We start from the raw sequence: 26,048 nt of genomic DNA, 5'->3' as shown, positions 1-26,048 counted from the left end.
TGCGGGTTCTGTGCTAGGAGACAGCAGGGCGAGAGCTTAGGAGGAAGATTCACTCAGTGCAAGTGGCTTCCAAACTTCCAAGCCAATGACACCCTTTATTCTGGGTCATCTTCCTTTCTCCCTGCTTTGCCTCCAGTGGGACATGTCCTCAGAGAAGGGGCAGTGGCCCGTGGCTTTGCACAGCACTGCTTGGCCTCATGGAGACTTTGCCTTTGAAGATGCCATTGGCTGCTGGAACCTCCTTGCCAATGGGGCTTCTTCATGTTGGGGTTCTTCATGTTGGGTGACCATGCTGGTGTGTGGGAGGCTGAATTTGTGTGATGGTGAGCAGAGAGGAGAAGGGGATGCTTGGGGAAGAGAGGATGGTGTTTTGAAGAGAGGATGCTCAGGGTGTTTTTAGGAGGAAAAGCTTGGCTATGTTTTACTGCTGGACCTGAAATTTTCCCAGGTGGGCACTCTGCAATGGGAGGGCCCTGGGAACAGGACAGGCCTAGGCCAGTGATGTTGGCTCCCCCTGAGATCAGAGATGGATTGAAATGTGGTGGGATGAGGACTGCATCCCATGCCATGATGCTTGGGGGGGATGGCTTCACATCCGTCTGGGGCTGGCAGCGGGGATGTCCTCGGTCTGGCAGGCATTCTGGCGTAAGAGTGAGCCACACCACGGCTCTGTCACCGCAATTTGCTGCAGCTCACATGGTGACAGTGCTAATCCCTAAATAAGTCTGTCCATACATTTCCCCTGAAAACAATAGGAGAAGGATTTGGGATGGGGAGAGAGCCCCACTCCAGCCTTTCAGACACCTCCTCAAGCTGAGACAGTGGCCAGGGCATCCCTCAGTCTCTGGAGCAGGAGCTGTCCCCCTCCCCACCGGGGGATTGGGAAGGCAGGCGGCTCTTCTCCGGTGCTGGAGATAAGCTGTCAATTTTTTTTTTTTTCATTTCTACAGGAGGATTTTTATCCAGGCAGGAATGGGTTTAACCATTGCCTGTCAGGCCTTCACACAAAAAAGCACTCACCCCAAGACAAGCGTGAACACGAGGAGATGGAGGCAGAAGGGGTTAAGTGCCCACCGACACTGAGATTTAGCGGAGAAACCCAGCCAGAGAAACCCAGGCATCCCCCCTTAATCCTTACAACGCATTCTTGCCTGCCCAGTGTGGTGGAGAGGGATACACGGCTGTGGGTGATGGGCACTAGGCTCGATGCTGCTAATGCTCCTGTAATCTTCCAAATATTTGGAGGGATAACAATTGCAGGAGAGTGGATTTTAATGCTTTCCTGCAGAGGTTTGCTGGGCCATTGCTGCAAGGGGAATTGCTTTCTGGGCTCATCGCCCCATGTGCTTTGTGTTTGGGGTGGTGGAAGTGGGGGTTAATGCTCGACCCTGGCTCCAGTGCTGCTCTTTGTGCAGACTGGTGGTGCTGGTTGGTTGGTTGGGGTCATCAGTCTTCAACTAAGTTGCAAACACTGGCTGCAAACATCTGCAAGTCAGCCCCCCGGGGAACAGATGCTGCGGATAATCCAGCTCAGCCCCAGCAGATTAAAATGTGTGATGAAGGATGAGGGAGAGGAAGCTGGAGAGGAAAGAAGTCATCGGTGCCTATTCCCCTCTTCCCTTTTCCGTCTCCCTGCTCCTACCACACTTATCCTTGGGGCTTTGATCCAATGGGTCAAGCCCGGAGCTAACCCCTCCTTTCCTCTCCTCTCCCAAATACAGATATAGTACTGAAGTCACTGCTCCAGCCCATCCCGTAGCACCCAACCGCACGCCCCAAGTAGTGTAAGACTGTGGGATGCTGACAGCCTGGGACTTCTAAAAAAAAAAAAAAAAAAAAAAAAAAACCCCAACATTGTCTTGGTGACATAAAAGAAGCCATTAGAGAAATATTTTGTCTTGCTTTCCTTTAGTACTATGGCAGAAAAAAAAAAAAAAAAAAAACCAACCCAAAAGGGAGCTGGGAAGCAGCACCCACCTCCTGCGGGAAGGAGGGAAGCCGGCAGATGGGAACCCCCTGTAGATGTCTGCCAGGGAGATGATGATTACAGTCAGCGTAGCACACTGTCAAATATTTATTAGTTTGTTGCTGCTGGGAGTTGTATGGCTGTCTGATTGCAGTACTGGAAATCCCGGCTGGGCAGGGCTCCTTCCCTGATTTCACATGCGAAAGTCTCTCTCTTGCATGTGCTGGTCCTGCCAAATTGTCACCTCTGCTGCGATCAGAGCAGCCTTGGGCAAAGCAAGAAGTGGCCTTTGTGCACCTGTGGGTTACAGCATCTGTTTCCAAGGGTGATGCTTATGATCAGTGCCTTGCAAGCACCTGTATGAACCCTCCTGCTGACGAGGTCTTCACTGGCATTAAAACCATCTGAATGTCCCAGTGTATACCCCCAGCCTGAGGCTGGCTGCCCAGCCCGGAGAAGCCAGAACTTCTTGGAAGGTTTCTTATATATATTATATGTAATGCAACCATAATATAATAATATTATGCAAGCCCATTGCAGGAGAAGGTTCTCCTAGCAGAGGATATCCTCTCCCACCTTTACAGGGATGTTTATCCGTGTACTTATCACACTGGAATGGACCAAAACCTTTCCCCAACCTTTCCATCCTCTGCTTTTTTAGTCCTGGCACCGACAGCACCTCATTCTGTCTGTGCTGGAGCTATTTACCCCTTGCCCTGTGGGGGATGGACCACCTGGAGGTGATGGTCTTGCACCACCGGAAAGGTGCTTCTGTTTTCATTTTGCAGTTGCTGCTGGATAGCCAGGGCAACCAGGAGCTGCAGTTGTTCCTGCACAAAGCACAAGCAGGCATGCTTTCCCCCCACACCTACTGGGGGATTTTTGGGGGTCTCCCCATGAGCATTAGCAGAATGAGAGGTTTCTCATGCGGTGCATGGCCAGGCGTTGGGAAGTGGGGATGAAAGACTGGGTTGATGGCTTATGACGAATGTGCCCAGCATGGTTCTCCTCCCTTTTGCTATCCAAAGTGCCCCTTGCTCTTCTGCCTGAATTCTTCCCCAGCGCACTTAAATACCAGCGGTCATATCGTGCTGGAGCCAAACGCCCTGCCCAGCTGCAATGCTTTTCTTTGGCCATGTAGGGCTGGTATCCGGATGGAGAAATCAGCAACCCCTTGCTTTGCTCCTGTTCATGAGTGGGCAGGAGCCGAGGGGTTCATGGGGGGGAGCCGTGGGGGTTGGGGCTCTGTGGCACAGCCCCCATTACAAGTCTGCCACAAGAAAAAATCATCTTTTTCCCTGTCTGCTGTTAAAGCTGCTTTTTTAGCTCTAGATCTCTCTTGGTCAGAAGTAAAAGATCTTTCAGCTGTTGCGAGTTCACAGGATTTAAACTTATGCAGCAGCTGAGATTCTTTAAAGGTTTAGGCTTTTGGAGTTCAAACTTTAAACTGAGTAGGTTTTTATAGCCACCAAAAGCAGATGCTGGATCTGCCCAGGCCTGGGAACATCATTGTATTTCACCACCCTTGTCCCCAAAATCACTGTGACCCCTTGGAGAAGAAACCAAAGGAGTTGAACTTGAGAACCCCAGCACAGATTTGGGCAGACCCCCTCTCAAGGCAGGGGATGGATGAGACCCGTCAGTGGGGAGTGTCATCAGATTTTCAGTACTGCTGATGATGTTTCAGCCCTGAATCCTGTGCTGGGAAACTGAGGTGACTCACATCACAGCCCAGAGCATCACCCATCCTGCTGCAGATGATCACGAGCGAGTCACAAATCTGCGATTTTCATCCCCGTTGGTCTGTGGCTCATCCCATCCCCACTTCCCGATCCTCCTGGATCATCTGAATTCTTGTTTAGCATCACCAAAGTGGTGGTGGGTGGGAGAAAATGTGTCTTTGGTGTTGGCTGCTGGAGGAGTTGTCTCCGGTTTGGATCAGGGGACCCGTGTGCTTTGGGGTGTCACCTTGCCAAGAGACAAGCCCCAAAAGGGAAGGTCCTTCTGAAAATTGGCTTCTTCAGGGATGTTGCATCTTTGTAAGTCATCCTTATGGTGCTGGGAGGGCTGCATGACTCCTCACCTGCATCCTGGGGGGTTACATCTGGCTCAGGAAGAAAACAAAAAAAATAGGAAGAAAGAAAAGAAATAAAAAGCAGCTTGCATAAAGAGAGAAGAACAACTTAATGGGGAGCTTCAGGCCCGCGTCACAGCCAGGCATGTGCATCTTGGAGTAGTTACCATCGCTACCACTGCTCTTGACGTGCCTGCGGGAGGCTGGTGCTGGCCCGGGGCAGGGCTGGTGGCAGAGTGGCTCTGCTCTGCCTCATATTTTCAGAAAACTAATGGGCTTCAAGTGTTTACATTCCTTACAGCAAACCTGCTTTCTAAACTCACCTGCCCTTAGAGTTGTAAAACAAAGCCCAGGAGCCACTCCTGTCCCAGGGATGAGAGTCAAGCGAGCACCCCCGGGCCTCGCACCAGCAGATTTTGGAGGATTTCAGAGGATGCTCTGCGGCATGTGCTACCTGCACACTTTCCCAGCTGCTGAGCTCAGATCCCACTTTGCTGTGCACTGCTGGGATGGAGAAAACATCATTTCAGAGGGGTTTTCACATGAGCCCACGAGTGAAGTTTTGTTGGCTGCCTCTGCTGCCAGTTGGATTAGCTCCCGCCAGCTCCCTTTGCCAGGGAATTTAGGTTTGTGGCATTTAAAAAAAAAAAAAAAAAGGCAACAACAGCTAACAAAACAACAACTCAGTGGATGCAAGATTGGATAGTAAATTAAAAAAGAAAAAAAAGTTACATTCGCTGCTGTGGTTCAGGTAAGAAGCTGCTCAGCAGGAGAGGGGCACAGGACCAGTGGCCTGATGCAGGCATGGAATGTTGCATGGGGCAGTTCACACTGGGGGCTCACACCTCCTCACACCCCCGTCTCGCCCAGCACTGGGAAAATGACAGGTCTGCAAATGAGGTGGGGAAGGAAATGGCCGGCAGTGGAGAGGTGGAGGAGAGCCAACCAGAGAGAGAGAAATTAGCCTGGAGTTTAATTCATTGTTTCCAAAAGAGCAGTTAATGGATTATGACAAATGTCCTACCGCTCTCCCTTAGTACTGTGTTAAATGGAAATGGAAAGTCAATTTTCCTAAATGGATTTTAAACGACTGACCTCGTGTGTTGATTTTTTTTTTTTTTTTTTCCTTTCCATTTACTGATTTTTGCTCAGGAGGCAGCTCGGTCATCTTGTTTTCTTGACGCATCTCATTATTTTTTTTTCTTCTTCTCCTTCTGTCTCGGGATCCGCTGATTCTCTCCATGCAGCGCTGCTCCTTGCCAAGGGTGACAGAGGGAATGGGCTCCTTTCTGTCTTGCCAGCTTTGGAGATGTTACCGTGGGGCTGGGGATATTTACTGTTTTCCTGCACGCTGCAGCGCCTGGAGTTGAGAATCACAGCTCTTGCTGGGGCAAGAGAGGAGGAGGAAAAGCTCATAACTCTTCTAGGTGTAAAGGAAAGCCTCGTGATGTGACCTGACTGCTAGCGAGATGCCCAGAAACAAGAGGTTAAGCAGTAGCATCCCACTGCATCTCTGTGAGGTTATTATCAGTCCTGTGATATTTGGGTTTGATCTTCGCAGGTGAAAGGGCTGGAAGCAGGTTTCCTGTGTTGCATGCTGGACATGCTCCTTGACATTGGTCACAGCATCTTCTCAAGCTGGTGCTGGGCATGAACCACCATGAGGCTCCTGCTCCTAGGGATTTTGTCCCTGGGTGAGCACTGAGGTTCTTGCCCCTTTTCAAGACTTCTTGGCCTGGCCTGACCTCTTCTTCTGGTTACTTTTGCCTTTAGATTGTTTTTGAAAGCAAACGAGCAGGAAGATGGAGTTCACCAGGCCACTGACTCCATCTGTTTTCTGGGGTGGGATAGTGTGAATCCCGATTGCGCTTTTGGATGGTGTTCTCTGGAGGTGGCTGGGCTGGAAATGGTCGCTCAGCAGGATGTCTGGTCCCTGGGTGCTGTGTCGGCAGGGACTGCTCGTGCTCCCACTCCCTCAGCCCCCATCACATGATCTTGGGATTGTGTTGAAGGAGAGTTAGAACCCAAACACGGCTCCAACAAAGAGCAGGATGATTTGTGCTGGGGTCATGGTCAGTGTTCCCAGAGCAAGCCCTGCTGGCGTTTTGCCTGGAGCGTGTCTGTGTGTTCATCAGGGCTGTGGGAGGGGAGGCTTGGGATGAGGGACATCAGCCCCGCTAGAGCCTCTCTCCTCCCCCTGAACTTGGGATTTGAACTTGGGTTTGTTTTGCTTTTTTCCTGGTGGTTTCCTCTAGCAAGATTGCCTAGGCTTTGGGGTCAGGCAAGCCTTGGGGTATGGATGGGAGGCTGGTACCCAGGTGAAAACAAGATGTGCCCTGCAGCAGGAGCTCTCTAGCCAGCAGAGATTTGCTTTGCTTTCTTTGGGGAGGCAGCCTCCAGCCCTCTTTTGCTGAGGATGCTCAGGAAAGCAAAAGTTGTTGGTGACACCATCGCACACAGGCCAGACCTGGGAAGGAGAGGGAGGGATGAAGTGGCATAGGCTGGAGTTGGGTCTCTCCTAGGTCTGGGGTAAGGGCACTTCCCAACTGTTCCGCTCCTCTGGCAGGGCTGGAGTACAGTGAAGTGCTGCCCGACTCCTTCCCCTCAGCCCCGGCAGAGACCCTCCCTCACTTTCTGCTGGAGCCGCAGGACGCCTACATTGTGAAGAACAAGCCAGTGGAGCTCGTCTGCCGTGCCAACCCCGCCACCCAGATCTACTTCAAGTGCAATGGGGAGTGGGTCAACCAGAACGACCACGTCACCAAGGAGAGCCTGGATGAGGTCACTGGTGAGCAAACCCACCCCAGCATCCCCCTGTCTGCCCTTCTCCTCTCTTCTTTCCAAGTGCTACTACTGTTTTCTCTCTTGCACATCCTTGCCAGAGATGTTTCTCCTCCAGGTAGGCCAACAGGTCTCTGATTCATTTTTATCATTCCCAGGTGACTGCAATCTCGTGAGGCTGCTTTTGTATGTTTTCCACCTCCCTGGTCTGTGCACAGCTTGTGTTTCTTTCCATATTATCAGTGTATTTTAGTAGAGGAGCTGCCCCGTTCCAGGCCATGATGATGGTATGGGTCACCATTACCCGTCAAAGGCTGGCAAAGTGATCCTCTGTGCTGGCGTGCTTACCCTTTTGCGGGATTTGTGGTTGTTAAATGGGATTTGAAACGCAGCATATTTAAAATAGATTAAAAAAAAAAGAGAAACACTTTCCTAGAGAATGCCTTATCTACATGTAGGTGTGGTTGCCACGAGGAGTGGCAAAGCAGGTTCACAAAAGGATTAGGTGTTTAATGGCTAATGAGAACATTTGCAGGAAGGATTTGAAATGCCTTTTAATGGCAGATGAGCTCTTCCTTGCCTTGGAGGACAAGTCAGCCACTGGCTGCCTGAAATAGGGGGACGAGAAGGTGGTTCAGGCATCTTCAGGAGTGTCTTCATCCATGGGATTAGCTCTGCAATGCTGCTTGCCCTCTGCTTTGAAATGTCCTGGCATGGGACCAAGGCATCGGGGGTTGGATATGTCATGTAATCAAGTAAATTTGCTAAAACTGGGATGCTTTAGCTCAGGTCCAACCTCCGTACCAGTTTTGGTACCTGTGCCCTTATCAGGAGAGGGGTAAAACAGTCATGGTTCCCGTGTAAGATCTGTTCCCTGCAAATCCCCCAGCCTGCAACATCTCTTGTCTCTGGAGGGCTTTAAACCAAGGTGGCCTTTTGAACTGCTGCAGTGTTGACTCCAGAAGGCAGGCTGGGCTTAGAGGAGAGGCTTTGTCAACTTGGAAGAGCACAAGATCTCCTATAGAATCTCCTCTTGTCCCGTTTCTCCCCAGCATCTCCTTGGTTCTTCACCCTGTGGTAGCTGTAAGCCAGTCCTTACTTGGGTCCATCTCTGAACGTGTTCTGCAAAGCAAAGTTCATCACTTTTCCCTGTGGCCTTTCTTAAAGCTACTTCATCTGTTCTTGGGGTGATTTTCTTCCAGAGGATGTCTTTGTGAAGGATAGCCAAAAATGCCCAGGAAGGCTGTCCTCTTGCTTCTCCAGAGGCTGTCAGGAGCACTGGCAACACCATTTCTTTCTCTCAGAGTACACCTTCATCTCCCAGCTCTTACAGAGGCCAGATTTGAAACCTTGACCACTCTAGAGCAAAGTCACTGCCGATTAGTGACCGAGCAACCATCGCCAAAGGGTTATGAGTTTATTTATAATGTGTGGCTGTGCTGGGTCGAGCCAAAAGTTCACACGCCCTGTGTGCGGCAGTGGTGGATGCTCAGGGGAAGAGCACTGAACTGGGGCAAGGAGGAAGCAATGGACCCCACTCTGTTACCCTCCCAGCTTTCTACAGTCTGTGATTAGGGACTCCCTGGACCAAGGGCAATAGCTTAGCAGTGTGGTCCAGCCCTGGATGGGTTCCCCTCCCCATTAATGGGTCTGAGTGCTGTTAGGACCCATTTCTCCTCCAGGTCATCCCAGCATCCTGTAGTGGTGTGGTTTCACGGCTTAGTGATGTACAGAGTGGAAAAAGCACTTTACTTGTGGCCCCACTGCTTGATCCACCTCCTGGATGAATACCCCTTACCAAACAACCTGCCTCACGCAGCTCTTAAGCAAAAGAGGCTGGAAAAAACATAGCAGAAAGGGAGTAGGAAATCTGTGCAGCAGGAGCTTACCCTGTTTTAGGGGGGACTCATTGGCTTTGGGCCAGCATCTTCCTCTCAGGTCCCAGTCTGCAGATGCAGAACATGTGCCAGCAATTTGGGGAGGAAGCAGTACATACCTTTTTCAGCCAGGCTTCGAAGACGGTGTTGCTGCTATCAGTGAACAAACCGACAATACCTTCAGTGCGGAGGTGATGCCGTGCATGTAAAATTCCACTGGCGTAGGCATAGCTACCCGACAGCTGCCCTAAGAAAAAAGGATCTGGAACCAAAACAGTTTACTCTGTTCAAACACAGGCACTTGCAGTGCCTGCTGTTAGCAGGGAGAGCTGCCACGAAGGGCACAGGGCAAAGCTGGCCACAAGCAGTAGGTTAATGAGGTTGGGTGTTCGTGGCTTTTTAGGTGTCCTCAGTTAAAAGCTTGGAAAAGGGACCTTTAAAAAAAAAAAAAAAAGCAACTTTTGAGATAACGTGTCTTGAATGAGCCAGGCTCGGTAATGCTTTGACTGTGTCTGATCCAAAACATTTCATGCAGAAGAAAGCAAAATAGGCCAAGTCAGAGAGGATAATTCAGCTGGACAAGAGTGGCTGGGTCTATGGTTTTGGGTAGTCTTTGCTTTCAGGAATTGCGGAGGTCACAGGGCATTTGCAGGAAGCTGCCCACCTTTTTCCAGGGCTGCTCAACGCACCCCGCCGGAGCTTTCCAGAGAGACAAGATGGTTTTGAGCCATCTCCATCCTGTGTCCTTCTAAAAGCCCTAATTTTTCCAAAAGTGCTAGGCCCAAATGCTTTTTTTTTTTTTTTTTATTTCCCTTAATAGTGGCAAAATAAATTATATTTCCTTGGTGCGCGTTTGTCAGCTATTCCACAGGAAGGTGGCAGAGAGATGGTAATTGCTCCTCACAGCATCAGGAGCGAGCTAACAAAATTACAGCTGCGGAGCACACGGCTCTCTACTGCCCTGAACTTGAGGCCTTTTTATAAATAGAAGCTGAAAAAAAAAAAAGAGGACAGGTATTGCTGAAAATAAGGAGAAGTAAACCCTGAGTCCCTCCTGCCCTTGGCGATGACTGCATCGTGAGGAGTTGATTCTTGAGGCATCAACTTCAACATCCTGCAGTCCAGGACGTGGCAGTGCCACCTTTGTCGTCGCACCCTGCCATGGCCAGGGTGTTCTGGCAGACCTTGTTGAGGGGTTGACGGAGGTGCGTGACCCTTTTTGGAGTCAGTGGGCATGAAACACCATCATCCTTGGATGTTTTTCTGAAGTTTTTTTATTTGTCTTTTTATATTTGTATTTAAATGACAGAGATGGTTTCTTACCCCAGCAAAGCCTTGGAGGCATCCTTCAAACCCAGTGGGTGAGAAGGTGTCTGGGCAGGGATGGAGATGTCAGTGCCAGGATAGAGGGCTGGTGGAGGAGAGTGATGCCTCTTGGAATGGTCAAGAGGTCCTGGTCCGGCCAAGCCAGACTGGGTTAAAAAAAACAAGGAGAAGACTCCTCCACATGTGCCCATTGCCCTGCCTTCAGCTCCAAGTCACCCTTTGGAAGGAACAGTCTCCATCGTTTGCAGAAGTGCCAAACTCAGATGTCTCTGAGATGCCTCCAACCTGCTGCTTCTGTCCTCAAGCTTTGTACATCCACCAGCCCTCCACCTGGGTGCTGCCTCAGTTTCCCTCCTCCCGGGTGCTCATGCCAAGCTGATGCCATCTCTGTCCCCCTCCAGGGATGCTGGTGCGGGAGGTGCAGATCGAGGTCTCCCGGCAGCAAGTGGAGGAGCTCTTCGGCTTAGAAGATTACTGGTGCCAGTGCGTGGCCTGGAGCTCCGCGGGCACCACGAAGAGTCGCCGGGCATACGTCCGCATAGCGTGTAAGTGCCTGTGACACGTAGTGCTTGCTCGGATGTGACCTCTCCGGCAGTGCTCCCTGACCCTCTGCGAGAGCTGCCTGCACCCACCTGCACTGCCTCCATGCTTGTTTGGTTTAAATGAATGCTTCTCCCACCTTCTTTTCTGCCTTGGGGGCCCTAGAAGGTTTCCAGAGGGTACAACCCACCGATTGAGAAAGCGTTTGCAAAGCCTGAGGTATGACCCTGGATCCCAGGCTGAAAAAGCAGCCAGGTGAGTGCTGCTTCTGGCAGCAACACCAGCTGAAATAGTGGCCAGGCAGTAAATTCCCAGCTTCCCAGGACAAGGTGGGTGCAGAAGTTGTCTCCCTCTTGAAAGCAGTGCTTTTTGATCAGTTGGAGATGACCCATCCTTGTTGGATGGCCCTGGTCTCAGCTCCCCATCCCAGCTCTATCTTCACATCCTAGCGGGCATCGTCCCTACCTGCCTGGGTGAGAAGCCGTGGCACTGCCTGGGTTAATACCGCATTGCCCATCAGCGTGCTCAGCTCTTCCCGGTGCTTCGTTATCGTTACCAACCTGACGCTTAGCACCTTGCACGCTTTGCCTGAATCAGCGACTCCGTGTCTCTGGAGTCCCCGCTGTCATATGTCACTTCTCTAAGCTGCTGTTTGGGGGTGTCAGCCTCATTAAGGGAGAGTTAATCAGGCTGTTACCTGGCTGAATTTCCATTTAGCAAATGAGATGGCAAAGCTTTAGGAGAACAGCAGGCTTCCCCAGTTGTAAACAGATTTTGCTATTAGAGGGCTAATAATCCAGCACGTTATCCAAAATGGAGTGGCTGGTGAATGGGCTGGGCTCATGAAGGACTTAGTCTGAACAGGGGAAATGTTATGAGGCACAGGGGTGGCTACCAAGGGAGCCCGTTTGTCCAGCCCCAGCCAAGGGTTTGGGGTTTCTCAGAGCTGAGCAGATGAACCGAAGCTTGGCAGCCGTGGAGGGCTGGGTGCTGTAGCAGAGGACTGCAGCACCATCTAGTGACGCTTCTTCTCCTTTCAATGCTCTGGAGTGGGACCCTGCCACGTCCCCCATGTCCCTGAGGGCTCTGCTGGGCTTCTCTGCTCTACCCCTTCCCCAAAGCACCAGCCAGCCCCTTGCTGAGTAAGCCTGGCTGTTTAGAAGTGACTGTTCCCCATTTCGGCACTGGAGTGCTTGGCCAGGTTTCCAGCCAGTCTGGAGACGTGGCTGAACCAGGACTGACTGGGGCAGAGCCGAGCAACAAGCCCCCTTAGCCCTGAAGTTTGGGGATTCCCTTCAGTGCCACCATGGGAGCTGAGCTGTTGTGCAAATCTCATCTATCCTCCTTCAGCAGAGGATCCTGGTGCAGAGACCAGAGGAGGAAAGAAACAGGAGAGTTGAAAAAAGAGTGGTTAACTTGAGGTTTAGCCCCAAAAGGAAAAGGCAGGAGGGGATAGAAGCTTGCAAGGGCATCAAGGAGGAGGGGCATCATCCCCAAGCACCATGTGTGCTGTCCTGAACCCATCCTGGAAAAGATGCTTCTTTGGCTCTTTCCTCTCAGGACATGTTTTGCTGTAGTTGTGCTATGCCAGAGGGTTTTCCCTACTCATGGGCCTCTGGTGCCAAGGCGATGCTCTCTCCATACTGAAGGTTTGCAGGTTGCCCTCTTTCTGCAGTGGGCTGGTAACTTGTGGGTTTTCCTTTCCCACCCAGACCTACGGAAGAACTTTGACCAGGAGCCACTGGGCAAGGAGGTCCCACTGGAGCACGAGGTCCTGCTGCAGTGCCGCCCGCCCGAGGGGGTGCCGCAGGCCGAGGTGAGCAGCTCAGCAGCCCCAAGAAATGCTTGGTGAGGTGTCCCCTCCCATCCCGGGGAGAGAGACAGGTTATGTCCTTGCAGATGGCTTGTGGCCGTGATGAATGGCCTCTTGAGAGACTGTCAGCCTTCATTACTCAGCAGGATTGTTTATCTGGGGCAGTGGATCTGTTATGCTAACATCTAATAACACACAGGACCTCAGCACCTGCTCAGCCCACCTCTCCCACACTTCCTGATGTGCCATTAACCCTTTAGAGGGAAGCCCTAACGAGGAGGCACCCAGTGAGTTGTGTGAAGGGGAGCAGGCACAAGATGGGTTTCCCTAGCACAGTAGCAGTGCTTTCCTTGCCCACAGCTCCATCAGTCCCCAGGAGCTCTGTGTTGGTGGTAGCCACAATGTCCAAGCCTTGGCCAAAACAGTTGCAACGTGCCCCTGTGAGGCCTGGTTTGGCCCAGTTTTTGAGGAGAAAATAATACAGTCAGAGGCAAGGTTGGCCAGCCAGTGGTTGTGGTGCTGAGGACATCTTGATCTTGGTGATGAAGATGAGGAGGGCTTTGGGACAGGTCATAGGCTAATCTGAGGGGTTTTGCTGTCTATCAGGGCTGATGAATTCAGCCTCTCCAACCTGATGTTTCTCCTTGCTCGTGCCTGCACCCATGCTCAGTGACAGGATCAGCTCACACCCTTCCCAAACAGCCTGGTTAAGCAGTTGTGTCCTAGCTTAGCTTTGGGCCCTTGGAGATCCTCATGGTGGGGAGCACATGAGATGGGCATTTGCACTGAAGCATTTGCACACAAGCTTTCCCTGGCTGAGTGTTCAATTCTTGCTCAACTTAATCACTACCCTTACCCATCCCTTTCTCTGCATTGCCAGGTGGAGTGGCTGAGGAATGAGGATGTCATTGATCCCACCCAGGACACTAACTTCCTGATCACCATTGATCACAACCTCATCATCAAGCAGGCCCGACTCTTGGACACTGCTAATTACACCTGCATGGCCAAGAACATCGTGGCCAAGCGCCGGAGCACCACAGCTGCCGTCATCGTCTATGGTACCAGCCCTTGCTCTTGGGGAGGGGACCTTTACTGCTGGCCACATCTCGAAGCCAAAGGGAAATGTGGGCACTTTCTGGGGGTGATAGTAGTGAACACCACCAGAACATTGAGTTAAATTAGATGATAGCCAATGTCTGCAAACTGGCTTGCACAGACTATTAGGAGGGATTATTAGGTGTGGGTATTTCCAAGCCTTCTCAGCTGGGTATGAAAGTGGGTGAAGGTTTCACCCAGCTGGATTGCTTTGACCCTTAAAGCAGGTGAAAAGTTGTGTTTGGCTGAACTTTGCTCTGAAGCCAAAGATTTGCTGTGGCCAGATGCAAAAGTATTTGCAAAGGAAAAAGGACAAAAACAGGCTTGAGCACCTTGTGCATGCGCTGCATGACACGAGAAGGAGTGTCCTGCTTTGCTTTTTGTGAGGATGTCACAGAAGATGTAATGACAGAGGAGCCGGTGAACCCTAGGCTTAGCTCCAGTCCCTGCTGAAATGGGCTCTGTCGATGTGTTTGTGCTGTCTGTCTCCTCTTGCAGTGAACGGTGGCTGGTCCACCTGGTCCGAATGGTCTCCTTGCAACAACCGCTGTGGCCGAGGCTGGCAGAAGCGCACCCGGACGTGCACCAACCCTGCACCGCTGAATGGTGGCTCCTTCTGCGACGGGCAGCCTTTCCAGAAAATCACCTGCACCACCCTCTGCCCAGGTAAAGCAGGTTCAGAAACTTTGTCCAGAGTGCCTGTCCCCCAGGTTGCATGGTCCACCTGTGCTCCTGGTGCTCCCCAAGGAGACAGGCTTCAGGAGACCTGTCCAAAGCATCTTTCACTCTGCCAAGACCTGAAAGAGCTGTAGATGTCTGTAGAGACACAACAGGGCTGGGTTTGCTGGGTTAATGCTCCTCGATGGTCTCCAGAAGCCCTGAGATGGACATCTTTCTGCTGCCTGAAACATCCCACTGGTAAACCAACCCCGAGGCCATGCTGAGGGTTGTACCAACGCACCTCTGTTTGGTGTCCCACAGTGGATGGTGCGTGGACGGAGTGGAGCAAGTGGTCGGCATGTAGCACCGAGTGCACCCACTGGCGCAGCCGCGAGTGTGCTGCCCCGGCCCCCCGCAACGGCGGCAAGGACTGCAGCGGCGTGCTGCTCGACTCCAAGAACTGCACTGATGGGCTCTGCCTGCAGAGTGAGTACGCGGGCAGGGACTGGTGCTGGTAGCCGTGGTGCTCCAGCACTTGGCCATGCTGTGGTTGGCCGTGCCAAGTTGATGGGGCGGCAGCAACACTACTGACACCCGATTTTCCAGCTGTGTCTTTAACAAGTTTTTTTTTGTCAGGCTCCCCCTATCCAAAGCTAGTTCTCACCTGGTAGAAGAAAAGGTTTGGGGATTTCTGGTGGACTCTAAATGTGCCACCAAGCCTTCTGAAGTGGTGCTAGCTTTGGGGTCTCTGCTGAAATAAGGCTGGTTGGCGGAGGCAATAATAATAACATGGTGCTTCTACACTATGGGCACACCAAAAGCTGAGCAGCCAATGCTGCCACCTGCTGCTGTGTGACACCACTGTCCTCTTCAACACCGCCGCAGCCAGAAATGCCCAAAGTCCTGATAGCTGGGGACATGCCCCCTGGGGGCTGGCCAGGCCTGGGGACATTCTTGTCACCACGGTTCTACCTGGCTTCTTCCTGGCTTTCTGCATGCAGTGGGGAACGATGCTGCTCTTGCTTCTCTTCCACCAAGCTGCAGCTCCTCGTGCCCCCTGGCCTGGCTTCCCTGTCCCCTGCTACCTGGCTTCTTCCTGGCTTTCTGCATGCAGTGGGGAACGATGCTGCTCTTGCTTCTCTTCCACCAAGCTGCAGCTCCTCGTGCCCCCTGCGCTGGCTTCCCTGTCCCCTGCTTTTTTTTTTTTTCATCTCATCCTCATCACCACCTTCACCTTTTGTTTTCTAACTTTTTTTCCCTAACAGATAAAAGAGTTCTAAGCGAACCCAAAAGCCACCGTAAGTGCTCATTTCATGGCCATTTTGTTTCTTTGCGAGGCATTGTTTTGGTTTTGTTCTGTCACATCCGTGGTAGGGCTCCTCAGCAGCTGGGGTAGGACAGGGTGGGAAGAGGGAGCAACTAAAATCCACCCCAAAACTCCTATGTACAATGTATCACGCACTCTGCTTGAAGATATAAATACGACCCACTTCTGCCCTCCTGCTCCCTTCCCCCTTTTGCTGCCTGAAGTGCACCAGGATGCAGCCAGTGTCGCACCACCAAAGATACTCCAGGCATCACCATCGCCCCACGAGGACTCCCTGCCTTGAGTTAGGGGTCTTGGGGGGTCATCAGGGTTCCCATTTCTGGCATCCAGAGAGGGGGGCATTTGGGGATGAGGTGAGGGTACTTGGGGACAAGCTGACACCTCCCAGTCCTAACGTGGTTGAGATAACCAGGCTTAGGACAAGGTTTCACTCCAGCATGAAAAAAAGAGACGTGGGCGAGTGAGGAAGGAGGAAGGATGAGATGAGCAAGCTCAACTCCTGCTGCTGAAGGCTTTCCCATGCTCTGCCCTCCCTCTTTATCCTTCTCCTTTCTGGGCAGATATATCCAAGCTACACTAGGCATTTAAAGATTGAGAGCCTTGTGACAGGGGGAGGGAAGGTGGGGAAGCTGGGGGATGTCCGTGTAGGTAGAGTGACCCTCAATCTTTCTGGGTGGCTGCATAGCTCAGGTACATATATGTGAGGGGTTGTCTCTGTTAGGATGTGAGGGTGATAGCTTCATGAATTGGAGCTGCACAAACCTAATGTTTCCGGGCTTCCTGGTGCTCAATAGCACGAGCTGCGGCAAGGTGTCCTCCAAAGGTTTGAGGGGTTCACCCGCAACTCATTCTCTAGCATTGCTCTGACTTCTGGACTGCTCTTAGAAAACACCTTCCATCCTCCTGCCACGGCCTTTCCAGCCTTTCCATCTTCTCCTTTGTGCCTATGTCCTGTGTTAGCAGTAGGGTTGGAGAGCACCAGTGGGTCTTGATGTGCATTTCTGGTGCTCCTGTTTTCACCTCCCTTTCTTTATTCCCTCTCAGTGCTGGAGGCCACAGGCGACGTGGCCCTGTACGCTGGGCTGGTGGTGGCCATTTTCGTCTTCATTGTGATCCTCATGGCTGTGGGGGTGGTGGTGTACAGGAGGAGATGCCGGGATTTTGACACAGACATCACAGACTCATCAGCTGCTCTGACTGGAGGTTTCCACCCTGTCAACTTCAAGACCTCCCGTCATGGTAAGAGCCATGGCCCATGCAGGTCCCGCTCACCAGCTCAAGCCCAGGCAGAAAGAAATTCAGGCTGCAAGTCACACTAGGGGACAGATCACTAGTGGACCCCCAAACAAAATTTTCTAGGGGAATGTGCTAATCTTTGAAGGCTGAGGACTCCATGGAGGTAGTCAGGAGTTTATGGTGGGAGTCAGGACAAAGCATCTGCAAAGCAGGTCCGGTGGGGATTTACTGTGGGATGCTGCTCCTCACGTAGTCGTGATGCTGAGCAGTTCCCTTCCAAGTGTCCGATGGAAGGCAGACAGGTAGATGTAGCCCAGCACTGTACCCGTTGTACCTCCTGCGTGCCCTCTGTCCCGTGCTGGGCGAGGAGGGCTTTTCATGGGCATCTCTTCCAGTCAGGCAGTGCTTTTACATCCCCTTGTTTCCACTGCCTGCTTCATCCTATCCGTTTCCTCCTCCTGCAGACAACCCTCAGCTGCTGCACCCCTCGATGCAGCCAGACCTGACAGCCAGTGCGGGGGTGTATCGCGGCCCCATGTACACCCTGCAAGACTCCTCCGACAAGATCCCCATGACCAACTCCCCCCTGCTCGACCCGCTCCCCAACCTCAAGATCAAGGTGTACAACTCCTCCACCACCTCCTCCTCACCGGGGCTCCACGATGGGACAGATCTGCTTGGGGGGGTCCCCACCACCGGCACCTGCCTGGGAGACACCACCAGGGATGGCTACTTGGCAAACGTGCGGAGCAAAGCCCTGGGCTCCCAGCACCTCCTCAGCCTGCCCCGGGAGCACGGCAACAGCACCAGTGGCACATTTGGCTACCTGGGAGGAAGGCTCACCATACCAGGCACTGGTAAGCCCCAGGCTGGGGAGGAGGGCATGTCTGGCTGCTGAAGGATCAAGGAGTTGCCCTTGTCCCAGCAGAATTGCCTGCCATGAGCAGCCCTTTGCTATCCCAAAGGTGGCTCAGGGGAAGAAGGCAGCAAGTCATTCCCAAGCCAGGCTTCTCGGGCTGGAGGTCACAGCCTGCTCGGACTTTCCTGGTCAGCCCTGCTGTTGATCCAGGGCCTTGCAAAATGATCCAGTCTGAGTTTTTGCTTCCTAATGCAGTGGGCTGGCAAGTGGTGCAGTTGAGGAACATCTGGAGATGTTTCTCCTGGGTCACTCCAGGCTGCCCTAGTTGCTGCAGTCCTTGTGCTTGCTGGCTGGGGTGGAGGGATGGTTTCTCCTCATTTTGTGACTAATGCCTCTGTGTTCCATGCTAGGGGTGAGCCTGCTGGTGCCCCACGGGGCCATTCCACAGGGGAAGTTCTACGAGATGTACCTGGTCCTCAACAAGGCAGAGAGTGCCCTGTAAGTCACACTGTGCTGCCCGTGCTTCTGCTCTTTGTGGGCCACCATGAGGCTTCCTTTCCAACTGGTGTCCCCTCTCCCCTCAGCCTGCCCTCTGAAGGCACACAGACGGTGCTAAGCCCAGCGGTGACCTGTGGACCCACCGGCTTGCTCCTGTGCCGCCCTGTCGTCCTGACCATTCCCCACTGTGCCGATGTCAGCTCCTCAGACTGGATTTACCAACTGAAAACACAGTCCCACCAGGGAAACTGGGAGGTAAGTGGGAACCCAGCCCCTGCAGCCAGAGAAGACAATGAGTGTTGTGGGACACAGCCATTAGCAAACCACCCTGCATGATGGACTGACCCCCAACCTTGATTCCCTATAGGAAGTTGTGACCCTGGATGAGGAGACCCTCAATACTCCCTGCTACTGCCAGCTGGAAGCCAAGTCCTGCCACATTTTGCTAGACCAGCTTGGCACCTACGTCTTTGTGGGAGAGTCCTACTCCAGGTCAGCCATCAAGAGGCTCCAGCTGGCAATCTTCGCCCCTACCGTTTGTACCTCCCTGGAGTACAGCCTCAAGGTCTACTGCTTGGAGGACACACCAGATGCTCTGAAGGTAATGTCGCCTTGCAACACCATCACAGGCTGCCCATGCTTCCCAAAGCTGTTTGCGCTGGCTGTGAGACGCTGCCTGGTCCTTTCAGGGTGGCCTGGCACCAGGGAGCAGCGCTGATGCAACTGCCTGCAAAGTGACCATAGTGAAATAATAAGTGTGTTTTACTGCTTCCCCTGCCTTTCCTCGCCCTCTTTGCCCCTCTTTCCTCGCTTAGCTCCTATGCTGGGCCCCCTTTTTTGCAGACATTACATTAGAGGTGTTGCTGCTGCTCAGTGGGTTTTCTCTCTCCTGTGCAGAAAACGCTGCTGTGATTTGCCTTGGTTTTCTATAGATCCTGTTATTCTAGCATGGAGACGTGTCTCTCACCCCCGTGGAAGGGTTTTGTGGCATAGTTAACAATGAGTGCAGCACAGCAAGCTCGTATTTTGATGCTCTGGCTACCTGGACCAGAAGTGCAGTGGCTATTTAGCTCCCTGTGACTTGTCCTGTGGTGGCAGGGTTGCTGCAGTGCCTCTAGGTGGGGATGTTGGCAGCGCTCTGGCTCCTGGACTGTGTTTTTCTCCTAAGAGCTGCTGGTGTAACTGGGATGGTGGTAAAAACAGATTGGGTGGCATTTTTCAAGAGTGCGCCTGACCTCTGTGTTGGACCATTGCATTGTTTGAGGAGCGCAGAGGCATATTACAGAATTACAGAATGGTGGAGGTTGGAAAGGATCTCTAGAGATCATCTAGTCCTGCTAAAGCAGGTTCACCTAGATCCTGTTCAGTGTGCAGGATCACATCCGGGTGGGTTTTGAATATTTCCAGAGAAGGAGACTCCTCAACTTCTCTGGGCAGCCTGTTCCAGTGCTCTGTCGCCCTCGAAGTAAAGAAGTTTTTCCTTACGTTCAGGTGGAATGCTCCCATGTTATCAAATCCATGTTGTAGGTGGGACTGGTGTGTGAGATGAGTTGGCAAGTTCCTGGAGAGTAGCTGTTGGGGTGGCAAAGGCTGCTCTCCTGGGGAGGACTCACTGTGGGCTTGTTGCTGGCGCTGGTTGCTCTTGGTTGGAACACGTCTGGCTTTGGGTATGGAGTGGGGAGAGGAGCAGTCCCTGCTCTTCTGCTGGTTCTCACACTGCCTGTCCCGCTGCCCACAGGAGGCGCTGGAGCTGGAGCGGACACTGGGTGGGTACCTGCTGGAGGAGCCCAAGCTCCTGCCCTTCAAAGACAGTTACCACAACCTGCGTCTCTCCATCCACGACATCCCCCATGCACTGTGGAGGAGCAAACTGCTGGCTAAGTACCAGGTGAGGGGCTGAGGTGAGGGCACCGAGGGTCCAAAATCAAGGACAGCATCTTGAGCCAAGCATCATGGGGTTGTGAGTACCCTGGTCTTGTCTCCAGAATTGTCTCCCAAAGGGATGGAGGAGTAAGGAAGACCAGTTTTCTGGTCTTTCCTGGTGAGATGCTGTCTGTGGGATCCCTCTGCCCTGTCACATCTCCGTGGGGTGGCTGGAGGATGTGGGATCTCCCCAGGGAGCACCTGGAGCCTTTGCTGAGCCCATGCTTTGGTGGTCCACAGGAAATCCCCTTCTATCACATCTGGAGTGGCAGCCAGCGAGCCCTGCATTGCACCTTCACACTGGAGAGGTACAGCCAGGCCTCCACCGAGCTCACCTGCAAGATCTGCGTCCGGCAGGTGGAAGGGGAAGGGCAGATCTTCCAGCTCCACATCACACTGGGAGAGGTGAGTGGTGGGGAGCTCATGGGACAGCAACGGGACTTGCTTGGGAGTCGCTCTGTGCTGCAACATCTCTCCCTATCCTTCCCCTTGCAGCATGCCAACTCCTTCGACACCCTCCGCTCCCACCACAGCGGTGCCACCACCACCCAGCTGGGACCCTATGCCTTCAAAATTCCCCTCTCTATCCGGCAGAAGATCTGCAACAGCCTGGATGCTCCCAACTCCAGGGGAAACGACTGGAGACTTCTCGCCCAGAAGCTTTCCATGGACCGGTGGGTCTCCCCATGATTTGCTTTTTCCGCCAGTGCTCCGGGACAGGGAGCCTTGCTCTCCACTCCCTCCCTGCTGCAGGCATCCAGCTGGACTATGTCCAGCTATCAGGACCACCCATAAAGGTGGATATAGCTACGCTTAGCTACACCCATCTATACTCATGCATCCGTCTGTGCCACAGTCCTGATCTCTTGTCACTTTGAACTGGCATTTATTTATCTGGGACCGTGCTTGTGCTGTTCCTGCCCGGGTTCACCTCTGAGGACCAAAGGAAGGGAGGGTAATTTCAGCAGAAACAAAGCTTGCATTGCTTTTGCATGAATGCCAGCTCTGTGTAAAAATTGAAGATGATACCTCAAGGGCTTTGGCATTTGTGGTGTGGCATTTTCATCAGGGTTCATGTTGCAAACAGGTTTGCTGCTCTGGCATCCTCCCTCCTTCCATCCCCGAAGGGCACTGCACCAACCAAGCCCTCCTCTGCTTCCCCTTCGCAGGTATCTGAACTACTTTGCCACCAAAGCCAGCCCCACGGGGGTGCTCCTGGACTTATGGGAAGCCGAGCACCAAGATGACGGCGATCTCAACTCCCTGGCCAGTGCCTTAGAAGAGATGGGCAAGAGCGAGATGCTGGTGGTCATGGCCACGGAGGGGGACTGCTGATGACGCTCCCCGTGACCGGGAGGACAAAATGAGGGGCAAGGGGGGGACCCTTCCCTGATGGCGAGGAGAGGCACATCCATCCCTGAGCAGCGGCTGAGCGAGGAAGGGCTGAGGCCGTCGCTTCTCCCTCCCCGTATCGCTGTCAGCCTTAGAGACCCATCCTCAGCGTTTACAAGCAATTCAAGTGTTACGCAGCGTTCCTCTTCCTCCTTCTTCTCCTCCTCATGGCCTGGGGAGGAATTAGGGCTTCTTGAGTTGGGACAGGGGCTTTCCTTCTCCTTCTTCGTTTGGGTTTCCCTCCTCCTCCTTTAGTAGCATTTCTGCGTTGAAGAGACGAGTACAATCTAGGCGAACAGCTTACTTCTGTCACAAGCCCCAGAGAGCTTAACAAGGCAAATAAGAAAGAAAAAAGGAAAAAAAAAGTTTCTTAGGAAACGCAAATAATTTATTATCCAGATCTTTGGATGAGTCCTTTTTTAAAAAAAAAAAAAAGGAAAAAAAGACAGATTTATAAATCTTTTTTTGTGGCGAGAACAAGAGCATTGCTGTGGTTGGGGTGGCAGAGAGAGATTTCAGTGAACACACTTTTTAGGGGAAAAAGGTGTGATCCAAGTTCAAGCAAAACGTGTTTACATGTCCTGGGACCCCCGGGGAGTCCGTAGGGTGAAGTGCCTCTACGCCCCTCTGGTTCAGGGCCAGCTGAGACCCTCCCCAAGATTTTTTCCTTGCAAACTCCCCTTTTCCCAGCAGCAGTGCCCGGCAGAGTGAGGGGTCCCCCTCCGCCTGCAAGGAAGGATGAGGGATGCTGCCCTACATTTAGGGTTCGGCAGGGGAGTGCGTCCAGGTATGGGTGTTTTTAATGAATTCTTCCCTGGCATCATTTGGGGGAGCTTTTTAGGATGACTTCGCCTTCATTTACATAACTTCAGTACAAACCAAAGATTTCAGTCCTGCACCAACCCAGGCCAGAGTGGGGGATGTTTTAAACCCACCAGGATTTGGCATTGAGCACCCCAGACCTGGGCTTGGGGGTCAGAGGGAGGAGATGAGCAGCCCGCAGGGGGGCCCAAGGAGAGCAGAGGGCTGGCGGGCCAGGATTCAGTCCCTTGCAAACTGCATCGTTCTCGGGTCCGTGTGCTCATACCCGGGTTTTAATGCAGTATTTCAGCAGGGGTTCGGGGAGGAGACCGCGGTATCTCCAAGTTGCAAGCCAAGTTGAGCATTTTCACGTGAGGGATGGCATCATAAGCGGTGATGGGGTTTCCAAACTCTCATTGCAGCTCCCTTTTTTCCCTGTAATAGACTTTTTGTGATGGTGGAGAAGTTGTGGGATTAATGGAAAGGAATCAAGGGGTAGCCAATTTTCCTCACAAATGAAGGTAAAAATTTAGATTGCCTGCAGATAGAAATAGTTACTCAGTGAGTGCTATATCTTAGAAATGTGTCTGTTTTTCAAATAAAATAGGAAGGCGATGGTAAACTCAGGATTAGACTAGATCCCACAGCAAGGCTGTGGATTCTCCATCAGCAGAAGTATTAAAAGCAGGGTCTGAGCGCAGGTCCTGCTTCGCGCTGCGATGCACGGTGTCCTGGCTGCAAAGCCCTGGACCGGCATCGCCGGGTGCTGCTGGGGACCGGAGCAAACTCAGGGAGCCCTGCCGCAAGCGAGAGCATCGCCGTCGCAGGGCGGCTCGGGGTGAGGTTTCAGTATTGCTCTGGCATGTGTATGATTCCTCTCAGCAGCAGTGATTGAGTGCGCAGAGTTGGGGTCTGCGGGGTTCAGTTCTTGCTTGGGTTTTCAAGGCTGTGGGAGAGAGGGGGATCTATTCCTTCTGTGCTGGATGGGAAGACTTCTGCTGGGTGAGCTCATGTGTCACAGAGGAAGGGTTTTATCCATCCTTTAGGTTGCATTCGAGCATCCGATTTCTGAGACCCCTTCTGTGAGCTGAGGGGGAGTAAGCGAATTTGGAAAGAAATGAAGAATAGGTGGATCAAACCAGCTGCTGGTGTTACAGGGCTCCTTTCTCTGTGCCGAGGTGCTCTCTGTGAGATGAGATGCTCTTCTTTCGGGTCGCGTCTGAATCTCTCTTGCTCATATTCTCACTGTCTCTGGTTCACGGATCATTGCGCCAGCACATGCACCTGTCCGTCCGTCCTTCCCCGCGGGTGTTTCTGCCTCCATCCCCATCCGTCCACGTTTGTCTTCCCCTTCCTTTCAGCAGGCAGCAGTTGCTTGGATGGCCGAGGTGTGTGTTTGGGGAGGTTCTTCCCGTTTTTCAGACCAGGGAACCTGTGTCGGGGGAAGGGGCAGGGTTTGCCCCCCACCCTGGACCTCTGAGTACCAGTGCCCATCTCCCATGGGTGCCAGCTCCCAGCAGCCCTCCACACCTCACTCCACAGCCAGGGGTTTCTCTGGCCGGGTGTTTGGGGAAAGGCAAACCCATAGTCCGTGTCGTGCTGGCAGTGTCCGTTTCTTGCTCCACAATCTGTTTCCATATTTATATGTCCAGGGGATGGGCCTGGTGGCATCCTCTAAAACTGCATCTGTTTATTCTGTAAACTAAAGAACTGTAAATAAAGTTTAGCATTCCTATTGTAACAAATTAATTTTTATGCAATAAATTATATTTCCTAGTCTAATTAAAAAAAAAAATCAAAACCAATCTGTTTGCTCCTTTTGTATTCATCATTCAGCAGTTCCTGCTGGGTTTAGCATCTGCAGGGATTCGGGTCCAGCTTGAGCAGCATCAGCAGCATGGGGATCCCCACGAGCATCCCTCCAACCCATTTTGAGGTTGGATGCCACAGGCATGCCAGTGCCAGCAGCAGGAGGATGTTGCCATCAGAGTCCCTGATAGCGGTAAGCTGTAGAGGTTGATTTACGGTTTATTTTGGACTCACATGGGTGATGACAAGGCGGGAGCCTAGTGCTGCAACCGCGTCTCATGGGTTAAGCTGCCATCTCAAGCAGTTTGTTCCTTCCCCTAGGGATATCCGCCAGCCTTGCAGAAAGCAGTGCCCCTTCCAGCAAGGACCAGGACCAGGGTGTTTAATTTGGGAGGAGGGAATTGAGCACCAAGCTGCAGTCCACAGCTGGGGCATCCTTGTCCTTAAATCACCACCTCGCTCCTTGCCTCATCCCGTCGCTTGCTCTGGGACCATCTCCACCACACTGTTCCCCTGCTTCAGTCTCATCACTCCGGCTCTGCCAGAGGAAGCATAGCCAGAAGGGTTTGCAGGACAAGGTGAGGGTCTCGCTGCCTCTGCCCGCTCTGCTTGGGCCACTTGCCTTGCCCAGCTCGTGGGGATGAGGTGCCACCAGGAGATGGCAACGTTGTCCCTGCTCTGGGTAGGCATGGGGATTCTGCAACCAGGGAAAGAAGTGGGGGAAAAAATTGCTGCCCATTACCACAGCAATTATAACAGACACACAAAAATGCAAACCCCTTCCGGCCAGGCTTTCCACTCCAAATGCAATGCTGAGGCAGATACCTTCTCAGAGGTAGCTTTGCATCTTAATCCCTGTAACCTCAGTCTCCCAAGTTGCTTTCACTGGGCACCTTTTGCACTAACTCATCTTTCCAAGGGCCCAAATCTGTGGACAGCTTTGACAGCCGGTGCCTGATGTCATCTGATGTTCTCCTGTTGAAATCCCCAGCTTGCAAATTCCCCTTAAAACTAAGCTGGCCCAAATCTTCTCTGCAGTTGGTGTATTGAATCCAGTTCCTATGACAGGTTCAAGAGTGACTGCTATGCCATCACTAAGTGTTGACAGATTTATTCTGCCGAGAGAGGACGCCCGAGGGCGCTGGAGCAGCCCGTGTCAAGGTCTCTTGACTCTTCCATTGCGTGTTTAGGAAATTTTCTTTGGGCCTTTCCCACTGGATTTTAGAGTTCGCGTGCTGTGAGCGGCTCCATACAGCAGCAAGCTCTACTGGGGGCGGGGGCGGGGAGCTGCTTGGAAAGTCCCAGTTAACAATTTTCAGTCTCTTAACCATTACTTACATGGCCTTTGCTCTGTTACGCCGCCAGCGCAGTGAGGGCATGCGGCGCTGTTGGATGCCCGGTGCTCCTCTGGAATAACCGTGAAACCCCTCCCTGCTCTGGCACAGCTCATCTTGCTGTCGAACCAGTGCTGGCTCTCTATGTGGGGTTGGAGTGGGGGGAAGCTGCCCGCGCCCCGCTTTGAGCATAGGCGGGGTCCCTAAAACCTGCGCCGGGCAGCGGGGGGGGGGTGTTTTCGTGGCGGAGGGGGTCTCAAGTGTGTGTAATCCTGACTCAAGGGGCCGTTGCAGCTCTGGTTAAGCATGGACTGGCTTTGTTTCCCCTGCTCAGCTGTCACGGTCCCTTGTGCTGATGTGATCTGAGGCTCTTCTCCAGCAGTGGGTTTTTTGACATGATCGACAGCAGCAGGTTAGAAATATCAGGCGAATCCCTCAGAGCTGATGGGTTACTGACTCAAATAGGCTGTGCCATCTCCTCAGGTGCTTTCCCAGCCTGGCATGTCAATGTGGATGAAAATCCCAAGGAGAAACCTCTGGAGAGAAACCCATGTGCTCCTCTAAAGCCTTTCCGTTTCAGCACATCACCAGTGGGTTCACTGCGTGCTTCTGCTTGTTTTGCTTGCAAAAGAGGAAAAAACATGCATATTTCTTTGGCTATTTTGACATCTGGGTGGCCAAGGCCATCTGATCGTTCTCCTCAGAGGCTCAGAGAGGCTGCAAAGGGGTGATGG

The 26,048-nt window shown here is 52.6% G+C and overlaps 1 protein-coding gene across 1 annotated transcript; it reads left to right on the top strand.

Moving 5' to 3' along the window:
* Window positions 1–6,562: 6,562 nt before the first annotated feature.
* On the top strand, window positions 6,563–21,313 carry UNC5B (unc-5 homolog B (C. elegans); the record flags this gene model as incomplete). Its single annotated transcript, XM_010134144.1, has 16 exons — window positions 6,563–6,828; window positions 10,426–10,569; window positions 12,277–12,380; window positions 13,258–13,438; window positions 13,974–14,141; window positions 14,457–14,621; window positions 15,401–15,433; window positions 16,507–16,701; window positions 17,163–17,555; window positions 17,968–18,055; window positions 18,142–18,310; window positions 18,423–18,656; window positions 19,794–19,943; window positions 20,219–20,383; window positions 20,474–20,652; window positions 21,148–21,313. Coding segments are annotated over 16 exons (2,800 nt in total), but the record flags the coding sequence as incomplete, so codon positions are not given.
* Between the last annotated feature and the right edge of the window lie 4,735 nt (window positions 21,314–26,048).

The sequence above is a fragment of the Buceros rhinoceros genome, unplaced genomic scaffold (assembly GCF_000710305.1).
Source record: "Buceros rhinoceros silvestris isolate BGI_N320 unplaced genomic scaffold, ASM71030v1 scaffold12254, whole genome shotgun sequence".
NCBI classification, from domain to species: Eukaryota; Metazoa; Chordata; class Aves; order Bucerotiformes; family Bucerotidae; genus Buceros; species Buceros rhinoceros.
Note: the sequence above shows the minus strand (reverse complement) of the source record. Positions and strands in the feature narration are given on the sequence as shown.